Here is a 17301-nt window from a genome sequence, read left to right as displayed (position 1 = left end):
ACGGGGCAGACATGGAACAGCTTATGCAAGCGCTCATTGAACAACAAACACAGCTGACGGCTGCTATTCAGGCGTTGTCGACGTCGCTTACTCATTGTCTGTCTTCCTCTTCTCCACCTCCATTCCCTCCCTACGACGAGGCCGCTGAAGACTGGAAGGATTATGAGAAGCGTTTGCGGCAACACTTCTTGGCTTTCGGTGTTGTCGACGCTCCTATGTGTAAGTCGTTATTTCTATCTTTGATTTCCCCACGGATCTATGAGCTGCTATCTCAGTTAGCCCCTCTGTGGGAACCTGCCTCTCTGTCCTTCCAAGAAATGTGTGACTTTTTGTCTAACTATTACCGAAAAAACACCGTCGTTGCCGCCTGCGTGGCGTTCTACCGGTGTCGTAAACAGCCCCATCAATCTTACTGGGCTTGGGCGGCGGAACTACATGGTCTGAGTAGGAAATGCCAGTTTGTCACGGACACTCATCATGATTCTTATGCTGATTCAATGGTTAGGGATGCTATTCTACGGCTTGCTCCTGATAAAGAAGTTCGGCGATGTGCCCTACAACTGCCAAACCCATCGTTGTCGGAAGTTCTAAGCATCGCTCAATCCTTTGAAGTGTCTCACGCTGCTGGCGTGAAAATAGACGTGTGGTGTGATGTAGGCACTGTACAGTCAACTTTTGACACAGACAATTTGCCTGTTTCACAGGAGATTGAAGATGTGGCGGCGGTTCACTCGCGTAAACAATGTCGCGTTGGGCCGCAACGCTTGCAGCGAAAACAGCAACCACAGAAGCAGGTTCGTTCCACACTTCCTTCTTGTCCACATTGTTTCGTACAGCATGACAGGGCCACATGTCCAAAACGTTGGGCCACGTGTAATTAATGTAGGAAAAAAGGCCACATTGCTTCTGTGTGTCAGTCCCCTAAAGTTCCTGTCGACGAGGACGAGGCATTGGACATGGATGTTAACTGTGTGCGTTCTCAAACAAATAAGTTGTTTGTTACTGTTCGTGTTCTGGATAAAGACATTCGCATGCAAGTGGACACTGGCTCTGCAGTAACTCTCATTAATTCTCGCACGTATTTGGAGTTGGGCTCCCCTCCCTTGTCTCCAGTTATGTGAAATCTGAGAACTTATAATAAACAGAAAATTCCTATCATTGGCCAGTCTGATGCTTCCACTGCCTACAAGTCTGTTGTTAGGCCCCTCACGTTTTATGTGGTGGATCATGCAGGCACTGAAAACGGTTATGATGCTTTCCAGTTGTTCAGGTTCTCCATTGATGATTATGTGCACCTCATATCTGAGGATATTCCGTATCAACAGCTGGATGGATTGTGTTCTGAATTTTCGTCCGTGTTCTCTGCTGGTCTGGGTCGTGCCAAGGATTTTGAAGCCCACATTACTCTTAAACCTACAGCTCGCCCTAAGTTTTTCCGGGCACGCCCTATTCCGGTGCCGTTGCGTGCACCTGTCAAGGCTGAGATAGACAGGTTAACAGCTTCAGGGATTCTCCTTCCTGTTACCTCCAGTGAATGGGCATCGCCAATCATGGTGCTTTTTTAACCAAACGGGAGTCTGCGATTGTATGGTGATTTTAAAGCCACTGTCAACGCTCAGAGCCTCATTGACACTTATCCTCTTCCCCGTCCTGAGGAGTTATTTACCAAGCTCGCTGGGGGCCAGTTCTTTTCCAAACTTGACTTATCAGAGGCGTACCATCAGTTGCCGTTGGATGCTTCTTCCAAGGAATTTTTGGTCATCAACACTCCTTGTGGGTTGTATCAGTACCAGCGGTTACCCTTTGGCATCGCTAGCGTGCCGGCCATTTTTCAGCAGTTTTTGGAACAGCTCACGGCTTCCGTTCCCGGCTGCATAAACTATCTGGATGACATTGTTGTCACGGGGGCCTCCACTGAGGAGCACCTTCGCAATTTGCGTTCACTCTTTTCGGGTTTTGCATTCGGCTGGGTTGAGGTGCAATCTGGACAAGTCACAGTTCTTCCAACCCTCCATTATGTATCTTGGTTTCCACTTGTCCCGTGAGGGTACACGTCCTCTACGTCAGCACGTTGCAGCCATTAACACTCTACCCCAGCCGTCTATGGTCAAAGAACTTCAGGCGTTTCTAGGCAAGATTGCTTATTATCACAAATTCATTCCATCCGCGGTGGCGGTGGCTCATCCTCTGCATCAGCTGTTACGCAAAAACGTCCCTTTCTGTTGGTCCACCGAGTGTGAGCAGGCTTTTGTCCGCCTGAAGGCTCATTTGCAGTCGGTGCCTTTTCTTGCCACATTCTGTCCGGGTCAGCACTTGGTTCTGGCGACTGATGCGTCACAGTATGGCCTAGGGGCTGTTCTTGCCCATCGGTATGAGGATGGGTCGGAACGACCCATCGCCTATGCTTCCAAGACCCTCAACGATGCGCAACGGCGTTACTCTCAAATCGAAAAGGAGGCGCTTGCTATCATTTATGCTCTAAAAAAGTTCAGCGTTTTTTGTATGGTTCTAAGTTTCACCTCATCACCGACCAAAAGCCGCTGGTCTCTCTGTTCAGCCCATTGGCGTCGCTTCCGGATAAGGCAGCTCACCACCTGCAACGTTGGGCCCTATACTTGTCTCGTTTTCACTATGAGATTCACTATCGCCCCACGGCCCAGCAAGCCAACGCTGACGCATTGTCGCGATTGTCGATGGGCCCTGACCCGGTTTTCGATCGTGATGAACTACTCTGTTTCCACATTGATGAGGAAGAACGTCGTGCGGTTTGAAGGTTTTCCACTTACAGGTTCACAGATCGCGTCGGCTACTGCGTGGGACCCGGTCCTGCGTCAGGTGATTGGTTTTGTTCAACGGGGTTGGCCGGACAGGACCAAGGGCCGGGCATCGGATCCCCTTAGCAACTACCATGCCTTGCGCCTTCGTCTGTCTGTTCATGATGGTGGTGTTCTTCTGGCCACGGATGGCGCATCTCCACGGGTCGTGGTGCCAGCCTCTCTTCGCAAAGATGTTCTCAAACTGTTGCATGAAGGCCATTGGGGTATTTCTCGGACTAAGTCCCTGGCCCGCAGGCACGTTTATTGGCCCGGTATTGATTCGGACATCGCCCAAATGGTTGCTGCGTGTGGTCAGTGTGCACAACAACTAGTTGCACCTCGTACAATGCCCTCTCCGTGGCCTGATCTGGCGCAGCCATGGGAACGGGTGCACGCTGACTTTGCCGGCCCCTTCCTCGGTACTTATTGGCTACTGTTGATTGACGCCTTCTTGAAGTTTCCGTTTGTTGTTTGATGTCCGTCGCCCACTACTGCGGTGACGACGCTGGCTTTGTCCAAAATCTTTGCGCTAGAAGGGCTTCCATCCACGATTGTCACGGAGAATGGTCCTCAGTTCTCTTCGCAGGCCTTCCGTGATTTTTGTACTGGACAAGGGATTCATCATGTTACAACACTGCCCTTCCATCCGCAATCTAATGGGGAGGTCGAGCGCCTTGTCCGCACTTTCAAAAGCCAGATGAAAAAATTCCTTAGTGATTTTTCCACAGATGACGCTCTGCTGCAATTTCTGAGTTCTTATCGCTTCACGCCTCTGGGTGATCGCAGCCCTGCTGAACTCTTGCATGGCCGCCAACCGCGCACTCTACTGCACCTGCTTCACCCTGTCAGGCCTTGTGCTGTGTCCCCTAGTGCGGGAAAATACTCGGTGGGCATCGACGTGTGGGCACGAGGGTATGGATCTTGCCCTAAATGGATTCCAGGGGTGGCCAAGGCTCTTTGCGGCCGCCGGCGTTGTGAAATATGTACGGACGACGGCATGGTTATTCGCCATTACGACCAGATGCGCCCACGAGTGGTGGCCACGCCTCCACCAGCCCGAGAAGCCAGTCCTGTCGCTGCTGCCGATCTACCGTACATGTTGATGCAGCCGACGTCGCTACCGCTTCCAAGTATGCCAGAACCGGCCCCAGTCGCGACGCCGCCTTCTCCGGGACCCATCTCCCTGGAGCACACCCCCAGGTCCACGACACCTATGGATGCTGCTCCGGAGTTTTCACCCATCATCTCGTCCAGGAGGCATGTTCCATGCACAAGCTTCCGTCCTGGACATTTTCGATCATACTCTCGTGTCTCTCCGCGGGATCTTCTCGGGGCCTCACAAGAGGCCATGGATGTCTCTGCACTGTCCATGTCTCGAAGGAAGTGAGTGTTTTTTTTCAAGGGGGGGAAAAGTGTTGTGACAGTGCCACGACATTTAACAGTGCCGCCACGACAGTACGTGCAAATGGTGATAGAGGCGCTCTGCAACTCGGCTGAGCGCGGGAGCGCCACCTAGCTACGAATGGCGCTGGCCGCATGTCACGGCATGGCAGTCGAATAAGAGATACTGAGTTGTTATCATGTAACGAGCTATTGTTTCTAAGTGAGTGTGTTTGAATATCCACGCAATTATTGGTGATTAAAGGTTATAACACTTTCACTTTATTTACATTTCAGTTTCTTATGTTGTAGATTTAAATGTTGTATCAGTGTATTTATTAATGAATTTTTAGTTTCCATGTTTATTTATAATTAAATTTATTATTTCATATGTTTACTATTTCTCCCTCCAAGCTTCCACTCATCCCACCACATATACTTTTGTCAGTTTAATGGCACTCAACATCTCATTTTTCTCAAAATTATACATCCATGTTTTCTTATTACTGACAATTTAATTGTGTAGCTTTCATTTCATTCTAAATTTCTCTCAGTAGCCACAAAAATTCTGTAACAAAGTTCAGCCTTAAGTATTTTACTCACCTGAGAGTAGATCGGAGATACTGATAACCTGAGGAACCACCTGTACCAAGCTGTGCAGATCCAATCATCCGTTGCACCATTATGACATGGTTATCTGAGAATGAAGTATTGTCATTAGTGGGAGAGTTGTGATATAATTGCAGAAAACTATGGATAAATTGTCACAAGAAGGAACAGGTTTTCAACATTTAAGTGAAACAGAATTCATGTAACTATAAGGGTGAAAAATCATTAGTTTCATGATTACTCCTCCATCGAACATAAGTTTTGCCAGTCACCTGTTGCAGAGATTACAAAAACCATCGGGTCACTGACAAATGTTTTTAACTGTGATGCTGTAATACTGAATTTGTAAACAGCCAGTGAGTCAAGAGTTTCCTTAAAGTATGTGGCAATAACATCTATTTATAAAAGTGAAGGTATTCAGTTGAACTCTTAATTGCAGACTCGTCTCCCTCCTTCCCATGTTGTTATAAAGTTTTGTGAAGGTAGCTTACAACAGAATATTGAACCATTTCTCTAAGAATAACATTTTAACAACTGCTCACGCTTCCATAAAGGTTTCTCTACTGAGAAAGCATTATAAGAACTCATTTCTGGTAGGAAAAGAAAAACTAATGTTGATTTTATTCTGTGGTCTTAACAAGGCATTCAAATTCTTCAGAGGAAAATAAAATGGTTGGCATTAAAGTCATTCACCTTGCATGGATGGAGTCATACCTTATCAACAGAAAGCAGAAAGCAGAAAGTCACATTAACAAACTGTATGACAGGAATGCAGGAATGAAAGTAAGTTCAGAGTGAGAAAACAGTCCTTGGTCTCCTTCTGTTCTTGACTTACAGAAATGATTTACAAAGGATACTGGGAGAACTCATAAAAAACTGTGAGGTTTGGTAATGAAATTAGTATACTGATGAAGAGCCCAAATACACCCTCACTACCCAAGAGATTAATGGAACAAGCTTACAACTAGTTCACAACAAACAGTTTAACCCTTGACCATATTATACGATGACTAACAAATCAAATTGATTTACAATTACCGAAGGTAGAGATCAAGGAGCTCACCCGGATCAGGCTCTATGTAAGAAGCTCTTAGACATTCAAAAAAGTCCTGCATCTCACGTGTGTGCATCTGGTTAGACTATGGATACCCACAGTGCAGTCTACATATAAAACAATACATTTTCATTTCATCGGACTACTAACAAGAAGTCTTTGGGGACCATATTTTTAGAAAACTGCTTGCTTAGCTAAATATTTTAGCAAGAGAAATAATTTTGGTGCTTGGAGGTAATGGCACTATTTTAGCAATGGAAAAAGACTATAGAGTGCCACACTCATGCTTTGCAGTATGATGCAGTCAAAACAAAGTTATCATCACAAATTGTGTACATTATGGTGAGTATGTTTTGAAAACTGAAGCCCTTGTGAAATATGTTGAGATGAGGGTTCAGAGGGGCAATAATTGTTATGAGATTTAAATTTTAATTGAGGCAGGGTGCTTCTGAGACTGTCCTGGCATATAGCCATGCCATGGAAATGTGATATTACTTGTTTGTAACATAAGAGCCCACATCAGGCATACTTGGACCCAGTGAGCAGGTTTTTCTTGGTCTGCTGGCTGGACATGATGGGATAAGTTTCACTAATCTTCCTAAAGTGAGTGAACTACAGGAAAGATTCACATGGTGAGTTAAATGTTGTGCTAGAGACTTTCCAGCACCACTTAAGTTGGAAATTAACTGGCAAGAAGTCTTAGCTGGAGGCAACTGTTATCACAAGAAGGCTATTACCAGGTAAATAAGATGACTAATGAGAACATCCTTGTACTTCCCAGGCTCATTAGCTGAAAGGTCTGAATGTTGTTTGCTTCCAGAACCTTGGTGCCGGCTGGCAGCCCTCCTGGGTGCAGGAGGCAAAACATTGGACCATCTGTGACAGAGGTGATGTTTAGAAGTGTTTCACATTTATGATTTCAGGAGTTAGTGATCCTCTGAGATTGTAAATTTATTTGCCAGCACAGAAAGTTTAGAAGAATATCTGTGTACAGCCATGATACTCTAACCAGTGATTTTCTGTTCCCTATATGTTAGGAGTTGCCAAGAATTCAGCTCACAAGCTATGCCCTGGCTCATATGTCATAGTACTCAGGCTGGCTACATACATCTCTCACTGCCACAACACATATCACAAATGAAACAAATTTTCAGTATTATTTAATTAAATAATTAAGACTGAAGACATAATATAATTTTTATATGGTCCAGACTGCCAGCATATGGACAGACACAGACTATTTCCCAGATTTTCGCACTTAGGTTGCCATAACGATGGTGTATTTAGTTTCATAATTGGAAAAAGATCTTTCTCACACACATGTTGATCAAAATATTGTAGCAATTTTGCAATCTCATTATGGAGACTTGAAAAATCTACCTGAGGAAGACAATGTAGACATTTGGGACAATTTTAATATAAAAGGATTTGTTTTTAAAATACACTGCAGGTCAGTCAGTTACATCTTGCACATGCACATGAGCACTTTCAACTCAAATGGCAAACAGTTTTGAAAATAGTTCAAAAACAGAAGTAAGATTGGCAGTGTCCTCAAAACATTTAAAAACTATCCTTATAGTTCTTTCAAGGTGACAATGAACTCTTCAAACTTCCCATTTTCTTTAATGCCTGTGAGCTTAGGCGATTGGACTGTGTTTATCACAATCTGTACCTTGTACAATGCAATTTGCTTTTTGAATGCACCCGCTTTAAATCAGTAATAAGTTGTTTCTCACCTTGTAATGCTATTTTGTGGGCAGTGTGCAGCCTAGTCCACTAAAAACATGAGATGTGTAAGCCTTTCTGACAATTCTAATTTTCAGTCCTGCACTCCTTTTACCTCCATAGATTCAACAATAGTGAGCTTTAAGTGTCAGTGGAACAGTGAATCCCATCTGTCAGTTGTTACAGTTTTTTGCTGTTTCATTGTCAACTAAATCTTTAAATTCTTTCTCACGGCACTGTGATGTAATTTCAAAGCAAATTTGCAGTACCTGTCAGTTATGTGACTGTGTAATAGACATCAGGAATTCCCAGCCCTGTCTTTTGTCATTAAGTCTTTATGTGACTTGTGACAATAGGTCGCTAGACTGCCTCTTTTGTGAAACTGCTAATGAACCTGTGAACATCCTTCTTACCATGAACAAATAGCGAAGAGTTAACTGCGGTGACACCATGATTCTGATGAACTGAAGAGAAGTGCTCACTGAATGATATCAAACCGCAATGCTAAATGAAATGTCGCACTGTACTAGGTACATCGAGGAAGGGCTGAGCAAAGCTGAGACATGCTGAGTCTCAGCCTGCACATCTGGCTTGCGTGTGGTTTGGTACGCCACAGCTGTCCCCGGTGTATGTGATCAGTAGGTATAGGCTGTGTACCAGATTGAGGAACCATTAGCTAGTAGGAGGTGGTGTTTCATAAAAGAGACGAGTTTGGTGTTGTCTAATATAAATATAAGTGTTTTGTTTTGGTGTAATACCGGATAGCAATACCTGTGAAGTTCTATCTTCTTTTGCCACTGTGGAAGTTTTGCACTGTTGCAGAAGATAAACATTTCATTGTCAAGTGAAAGTGATAAGCTGAAGCAAAAGTAACATAGAAAAGTCAATGTAATCCTTGAAAATGGAACTATAACTCTGAGATGCTGTCATGGCTATCAAATTTTATTAATGTAAGAAGTGGCATGGCTGTGAGGAAAAGAGGAAAGCTGTATTAAGAATAATAGCAAGACAATGCACAAGGCATGGTGGCAGGCAGATATCAGAAAATAGGACAGTACTCTGTATGAAGTCAGACTTGGTCACAACCTACAGAGGAAGAGGTGATGCTGTGATGGCTGGGCAAGGACAACAGCATGAAGCACCAAGATGACTAGCAGATGCTGGCATACAGTCAGGATGTTTGAGAACCTTTTGGAAGGTTCTGGAAGAAGCTTAAGGAAGACCTGCGGAGAAGTCAGGGAAAATATTCCTATGGGAGATACCCACACAAAGTCCCCTGATAAACTGTTATATAAATGGCCAGTGAAGAGAGGCCAAGAGAGTGATTACCATGAAGCAGCTAGGAGCAGTGCAATAGCCAAGTGATCAGCAGCAGTCACTAAAGAGAGAGACTTTGATGCTGATGCAGTAAAAATTGTAAAAAGTCTGTACACATTTGAGGGAGGACAACTAAGTTTTTCATAAGTATCCAGTAACAATAAATATATTGCGTTTTCTGCCTGTTAGGAAAGAAAAAGCCCTGCAGAAGTTGTCCTTAGTGGTAGAAATGAATAATAGTTGATACTTTCTGTGTGTCAGAATATAAAGAGGAACAAGCACAGTCTAGCCCTTATCTCCTGTTGGGAATGATTGCATATAGTCACAGTGACTAATAGTTAATATTAATAGTTAATATCTTCTGTGTGTAAGAGTATAAAGAAGAATAAGTGTTATTTTGCACTTGTATCACATTATGGTTAAAGTATTTGATTGTGTATGAGTCGCAAGCAGACTGCTCATCTCTGATAGCGAACAGATGAACTCAGGAACTGGGAGCTGCTGGAAAGGACTAATGTATAGAGTGCTAGGGTGTAGTGATTGATTTGCAGAGACATCTCTCTGAATAACTAGTGGGAAGTAAATTGTTTTGAAATTGAATCCTTAAGTGTGTGCACCTTTATTCAGTTTCTATGAAGGCAACAACTTTTCCCCTCCATTCCAAAATCACCTGTGCTTAAGTATTCTAACTGCTACGGTTGCAGGTTTGAATCCTGCCTCGGGCATGGATGTGTGTGATGTTCTTAGCTTGGTTAGGCTTAAGTAGTTCTAAGTTCTAGGGGACTGATGGCATCAGATGGTAAATCCTGTAGTGCTCAGAGCCATTTGAACCATAAATATTCTAGGAGACTTTCTGCCTCTCACTCTGCTAAAGACAATTTGAAAATCTAAAACATTGTTGTCAGTGTCCTGTTTGCGCCACATGGGCCACTCTTTCATCCAAAGCTGGTGACTGGATGTGTGCTGGGACTTGACATAATATTTGTGGTGTCGGGTGTGTGGGATGTGTTATGTAGAGGCATTCCAAAATGGGGAATCAGGTGACAGAATATGGGAGGAGAAGTAGGAATAATATTGTCATCAGCCCCTCAAACTGTGTACAGCAAGTAGATCAATGACCAGGCCTGTGGAACAGGTCAAAAAAAGCAGAAGCCATCCTGAGAGCCCACCAGAAACTTGGTGAATTTCTGGCTGTAGGCCAACATCTGCCGGTCACCTGGGTGTCAAGTGTACTGTCCTCACCTGACCATTACAGCAGTGGCACTTCTTCAACAGGTTGTCAACAAGTCTGAATTCGTATGGGGCATTGGCCCACTTCCCAATGTCCAGAAACTACGTCTTGTGCATTGTCTTGAATATTACTCTTAATAAAGTTTGTCTCCTTTCCTAGCAAGCCGTGCCACTTCTTACATTAATTAAATTTGATAGCCGTGACACATTCCCACCTAAAATATTTCAAATGCATTTATACAATGTAACATCAATTCCTTTAAATTCACAAATACATTTGTTTTACATGATTTTTCTTATAATATAGTTATGTAATATCCATATTTCTTTTCTACCTTCTATTCTTTAAGTACACTTTATCTTCTTCTTCATGGGGATGTCTCTCATAGATGACAATGTCCCCTGCCCTTCTCAGCTGAGTAAACTCAGTTGTGTTAACTAGAGTAGTTTTAACACATGCTGACTGGCAACAATTTTACCACCAAAACAGTCTATAAAAAAACTTATATATGTATCTACAACATGGGCAATACGAGCAACAGCATCCTATAACTATGACTGTAGTTAAGTTTAAGCTATACAAGATAAAGGTTTAGAATAGTGTTGGACCCTTCTCTCACAGTCCATTTCTCTTTGCTGTTTATCCATTAGCTGCTCCATATCCTTCAATCTTTTTCCAACTACCTGTAGATCGTCTAACCTAGCCACTAAATGTCTTAATGGTAATTATAATGGTACCTCCAATATGTTTAACCTCCTGTCCAGTTCTTCACAACTATTGATTTCCATTGCAAAACTGGGGCCAATGTCCTTTCTAGCCACGTTGGTCTGCATTATTCTGTACACCTTTGCAGTTTGTATGGAATGTTAACAATACCATGTCTTGTAAGTGAGTATCCATAGAAGCCTGCCCTTCACACAAAATGGTCAAACTTTTTCCCTTTGGGCTTATGTATAACCATTCATTGTTTAAGATATGTCCACAAACGTTTTTCTAAGGTAATTAACTTTCAGGCACAATTCTTTGGAATGCCCTGCTTTGCAATAATAGCACTTCACACTCATTCTGGTCAGATATGGGAAACATTACAAAGATTTGTTTACATCTCTTTGTTCCCATAATAGTCTCTTTGCATTCTAATTGATCTGGCTAGAGTTTAACATAAATCATCTTAGAATTATCTAATATGAAATATTCTTTCTCTGGATGTACATCCCCCTTTATCATCTCTTGTTGCAACGTCAACATTCTATATAAACTGAACTCTTTGTTTTCTACCATGGAATACCGATGTCATACCCTAATACATTATCTAATACAAAGACATCTAACTCTGTTATTTTTAGAAGCACATAACCACATGCTTCTGATAAGGGTACGAGGAGTCATATATTTCTAAGATTATTTTGAGTTGACCTTAAATATTTTACTTGCTGTGTTGGATTCATGATATGTGGTGCTAGGATCTCTTTTTGTGCGTGCATGATTGCACTTACTAACACCTCATACTCAGTGCTTTATTCTGTAAATAGTGATGCTAACTGTATCATCTGTTCACTGATGGTGACAAAAGTGGCTATTTTCTTTAGTCCTGCATCCATTGTCTGTAGTGAGTGTAGAATGAATTGTTCCAACTTGTTCATATCATTTTTTAATATTTGTGCTTTAGTTACTATATAGTATACCATGTGATTCAGCCCAGACAATGTTGTATAAAATTAAGTATCCGCTACATCCAGAGCTCTGAATCAACATTACTGAATTTTCCTACAAAATTGACAAATGCCGTCCTGGACCTGGAGCTGTGTTTGGTTGATTGCTGAACTAAGTCTTTGGTTTGTTCTCATCTGGCTATATTACTATCAGTCTCATTTCATTTACTTTTATCTGCTTGTTTCAATGCATCTTCACCAAGTGTCACATTGGGTAGGTTTACTGCAGACACTTTATATGGTCCTCATAATTATGCATTTAGCTTCATATGATGACCCCTCCTTAAGGTCTCATTATTCAAAAGAATCACATCCCCTGTCCTAAATATTCTTAGATTCTCCATCTTTTCATAGTGAACATCACTGATTTCATTCACTTCTGTTACCCTTTCTTGTGCTACTCTGTGGGCTTCTTGCATTCTAGTTGGCAAACAATATATATACAATCATCATAATTATATCCAACAGTTCTTTCTTCTTTATTTAAAACTCCTGGAATGTTTACTTTTCTTCTAAATATTAAGTCAATACTACCATGAGGTGTTGTTTTAAATACAAAATACTATGTGGTACCCACAAAACGCAATTACTGTGGTCCTCTCTAACGAAATGTCATAAATATTCCACCAGCATACTGTGTGCCCTATTTGCCTGTGGGTGAAATGCTGACGTCTGGATCTTCTGGATCCTTATTAGTTTACATACCGTCAGGAACACTTCACTTAAAAAATTCAGTCCATAGTCAGACAAGAGCACTGACTGGATTTCATACCTCAACATAATTTCTGCTACATATTTCTGCACTAATGTTTTGGCTTCCTGTCTCTTGTTTGGTACTGCTACGGTGAACTTGCTCAGGTCATCTTGGAATGTCAGGCTGTGTCAATTGCCAGTTGTTGTCTAATGGACCTACAATGTCCATCTTACATTTATTGAATATTCTTGTCATCATGTCTGTAATTAACAGAGGCATTTTTGTCTTGCTCTGTGTGAACTGAATCGTGCATTTCCTTAATGATTTTGGCCTTTTCCTCTGTGCTAAGTACCTCATTTTCTTCTCCCTGTTCCTCATTTTATCTAACCACACTTATGTGTCACATATTTTCATTTATATTCTCTACATAAGCATACCGTATCTGACTTAGTGCTTCCATATTTGCATTGAGATTTCTGGGTTTATACACAATGTCATAAGAATATTATTCTAATTTCAACTTCCATTTTAGTAACTTTGACAATAGATCTTTGACAATGAAAATCCATGTCAGTGGCTTGTGATATGTTGTTGTCATAAAACTTCTTCCATAGGTATATAACCTAAACTGCTTTGTGGCCCATACAATTGCTAAGCATTCCCTCAGTTGCAGATTAGTTTCTTTTGAGTAATATTCAATGACCATGAAGCATAGGTGACTGGCAAATCTGCACCTATCTTCCTTTGTGACAAAACTGCTCCCAGTGCTTCTCTGCTGGCAACAGTAGTCATTATAAATAGTTAATCAAAATCTGGGTAGCTCAGTATGGGAGGATCTAACAATCTCTCTTTAATTTCCTCAAAAGCTGCTTGTTGCTCAAATCCCATTCATGTGGCACTTTGGCCTTCAGCAATTTATGTAATAGATTTGCAGTTTTACTTAACTTTGATATAAATTGACAGTAGTATCCAGCAAGCCCTAAATTCCTTTTTAATTCCTTGATGGATTTCAGAACTGGAAAGTTCTTCACTTGTGCCCTAAAAATATTTCCTTCTTCCTTGAGAATTTGCACTTAACCTTGTTGTGACTTAGGCCTGCATGTTCTTAATCTATCCAGGATTTCCTGTAGCTTCTTTTTATGTTCCTTTAATAAACTTCTGTAGCAAATCTGGTCACCCAAATACAGGAAACACTAGGTCCCTTGCAATCCTGGCAAAGCAACATTCATCTGTCTCCGAAATGTACTTGGTGAATTCTTTAGCCCTGTCAGCATCCTTTTGTACTCATAGTGCTGGTAATTTGCACTGAAAGCTGTCTTTTCTCTGTCTGCTGGTTCCTTTATAATCTGACAGTCCAAATCAAAATGGAGAAATACTTGGCTTTCTCTAGTTGGTCCAACATCCCACTTATGTTGCAGATTTGAAAGACTTCCCCCACTGAAATATCATTCAACTTTCTATATTCTGTTATGAACCTATACTTTACTATTCCATTGGCATCTCATTTTCTCAGTACTAGCAATAGAGGTGCATTCCATGGACTCTGACTTTCAACAATTATATCCTCATTAACCATTTTCTTAGTTTGTTCCTGTAATAGTGCCTTTTGCACTTGTGATATCTTGGAAGGATGTACATTCACAACCTTTTCTTTGTGTTCTGCAAAAATTGGGAGTGCATGCCATAACGTTTCAGGGTATGATAATTTGTCATCTTTTAGGTAAAGTAAATCGCAGTGGTACTATGAAGTTTCTGCAATTCATATTGTTCCTCTTTATTAAAATGATCAGTTTGGATTGTTTCTCTAATCACAGAGATGTGATTTCTGTGTGTATCCAGACATTTGTTACCTCCTGTACTGTCCATATTGATGTCACTTTCTCTATCAGTTTGTGTGATACTTTCACTCAGCTCACTTGTATACAATACATTGAGAGTACATTTCCCTCACTGTAATTGTACCTAAACTCAGCAGTATACATGCCTGATATTACTTCCTGTCTGGAACTAATAACTTCTTTTTTATTACAGGGATTCAATCCTATTTCTACCCGTATCCTTAAGATTTTTTCTTCCGTAGGACCTCTTCTCATATGACTTTCTAGTGTCATTCTATTTTGCCGTAAACGTAACTCATTACTTTTCATCTCATGACTTGTCTTTGATTTGCATATTTTACTTTTTCCTTCACCATTCTATTTCGTGTGGGACATACCCTCTTATTCATAGATCCTTTTTGCCATCTGCTATTTCCATTCATTGCCATTTCTTTTGCAGTCTGATTTGCGGACCTTCTAAAATCAAGCCTTCTTTCATTACATATCACTTTTTCAGGTTGCCTGTTAATTTGTTTTCCATTAACCATGGTTGCTACCCGACCCATGTATTTCCTAAAAACTTGTGGTGCTGCTTCCATCTCTGGCACTGTTAGCAGCAGAATACTTCAACCCTGTATTCTGATCACCTTCTCACAATAATTAATCACAAACTTTTGCTTTCTCAGAAAGCAGTTTTCTACTACATTATAACAAGGAATATTCAATCCTCTCACTATAATATAGAACTTTTACTTTGCTGAAACCTTCTCTGTTATTAGCAATTGCAGTTCCATGATTCCCAACATAGAAACTGTACCTTGTGTCACATCCTTCAGTCTATGGCTATCTTCCCTGCTAATTACTGTCTTTTGTGAGCCTCTCTTCCTTTATAAGGCTTCTATGTGCCCTGATATCTATTACAGCCATAACTGGCTTCCAATTCATAGCAATATGCCACCATAATTTTATTCTTTTTGTGGTAAGATGTGACTGCTTCATGTTCCACACACTTAGTTTTCCTTTTTACTTGTGGATATGGCCACTAATTTCTCGTTGCATTGGAGTCTAATGTGACCATATCAGTTGCACCTGTAACACCCAGCTGTCTTACAATTCTGTGCTTGAGGCCGGCACCTTATGTACTTTTCACAAATGAGTATTCTTTTACATTCAACAACAGTGTCCACTTGTCTGTTGCTGTAACAACAAAAATTCTGGAAGCTGTGTACTTCTTCCTTCTTTGTGGGTATTGCTATCCATCTTACCTTTGTAATCCTCTTTGACTTCCCACAGTCTCTAGCCATGTGACTCATCTGTCCACAATTATAACATCTTCCTCCCATGTTACTTTGAATGTTATGAGCTGCACTTAGGAACTGATCCTTTTCATTCATGGACAATAATGTGCTTTCCTCTTGCAACGTTAATTCCACTGCATCAACTAAGCTACTTTGTGCATTCTGGCTTCATACAATTGTCTGAATTCTGCTACTTACTGTGCTCTGTATGAAGGAAGCCCATTCTAGTGCACATACCAGTTCTAATACCCCTTATTGTTGGACACTCTAGGGATTGGATATTTGAATGATTTTGATTATTCATCTATTTGATTTGCCCCCCCCCCCTCACCCCCCTCCCCTTGGCGTCATCTGGCTTAAAATATCATATAGATGTAATAGTCTGTGGTGCCCTTTCTGAATAATTTTTTTCCCAAGATTACCTGCATTTGATCCCCATTATTAGCTACATCCAAAATAGTCAATTTTTCCCTAGCTCCTTCCATAATTTTAGACTTGGTGTATTGAATTAACAATGGTTTATCATCTGTTTGGACTACTTCGAACACCACATTTCCTTCTCGGTCCACTGTTTGGACTACTTCGAACACCACATTTCCTTCTCGGTGCACTCCTTAGATCTGGTCATAGCCCCACTAATTGACTTATTTACTAATACAAGAGCATCATTTGCATTGATGCCTCTAACAGCTGAGCTAGTAGCTGAAGTCATTGTATGTTAATATAACGTTATACAGAGAGTCATAAAACTATTGCTGTTGTCGCTTGCCTGAACTCTTTGTGTTGATGATGCTGTAGTTTTGGTGGTTTCCCCTGTAGTTCATTACACAAATATTTCTTCCTCTGCTGGGCTCTCCTGCAACTTGTCTGGAAGATAAAGTGTACTTAAGGAATAGAAGGTAGAAAAGAAATATGGATATCATGTAACTAGGTTATATGAAATATCAAGTAAAAACAAATGTATTTATAGATTTAAGGGAATTAATGGGACACTGTGTAAGTGCTCATGAATTATTTAAGGTGGGGAAGTGTCATGGCTACCAAATTTGGTTGAATAAGAACTGGGATGAAACTTCCTGGCAGATTAAAACTGTGTGCTGGACCGAGACTCGAACTTGGCACCTTTGCCTTTCACAGGCAAGCGCTCTGCCAACTGAGCTACCCAAGCACAACTCATGCCCCGTCCTCACAGCTTTAATTCTGCCAGTACCTCGCCTCCTGCCTTCCAAACCCCACTGCAGAATGAAAATTTCATTCAAGAACTGGGATGGTTGCAAGGAAAGAAGGGAAATTTTACTAAGAGTAATACAGGGCCATTATTATTAAACTATTACTTTTTGAGCCAATGTGGAGGGAAAAATATTAATCATATGGCTACTAAACCTTTTGGGAATGAATTTCAGACCATGAACTGCAAGATTTGCTTTGTTAGTAGTGTTAGTATCACAACTTGTCATTAGGCACCAGTAAAGATATGGTGATTTAGGGTTGAAATTCAAACATCACTGTGCATTACAGCTGCTAACAGTCATCATGGGTCTGGATAAGATGAGCAGGACTTTATGGGTAAAGATGTCTTATCAAAAGAACAAAAATAGTCCTGCTGCTCTCCATGAGTATCAATGCATTAAAGGAATACAAAGAGGTC

At 41.3% G+C, this 17301-nt stretch overlaps 1 protein-coding gene across 1 annotated transcript in view; it reads right to left on the bottom strand.

The window, feature by feature from the left end:
- The window catches only part of LOC124804754 (tryptophan 2,3-dioxygenase), a 406660-nt gene that overhangs the window by 8629 nt on the left and 380730 nt on the right, over positions 1 to 17301 (bottom strand). The window contains exon 8 of the mRNA XM_047265061.1: positions 4800 to 4893. Within this exon, the coding sequence (XP_047121017.1) occupies positions 4800 to 4893 (94 nt within the window). The remainder of the gene's footprint in view (positions 1 to 4799; positions 4894 to 17301) is intronic.

This window comes from Schistocerca piceifrons, chromosome 7 (genome assembly GCF_021461385.2).
Source record: "Schistocerca piceifrons isolate TAMUIC-IGC-003096 chromosome 7, iqSchPice1.1, whole genome shotgun sequence".
Taxonomy (NCBI): domain Eukaryota; kingdom Metazoa; phylum Arthropoda; class Insecta; order Orthoptera; family Acrididae; genus Schistocerca; species Schistocerca piceifrons.
Note: the sequence above shows the minus strand (reverse complement) of the source record. Positions and strands in the feature narration are given on the sequence as shown.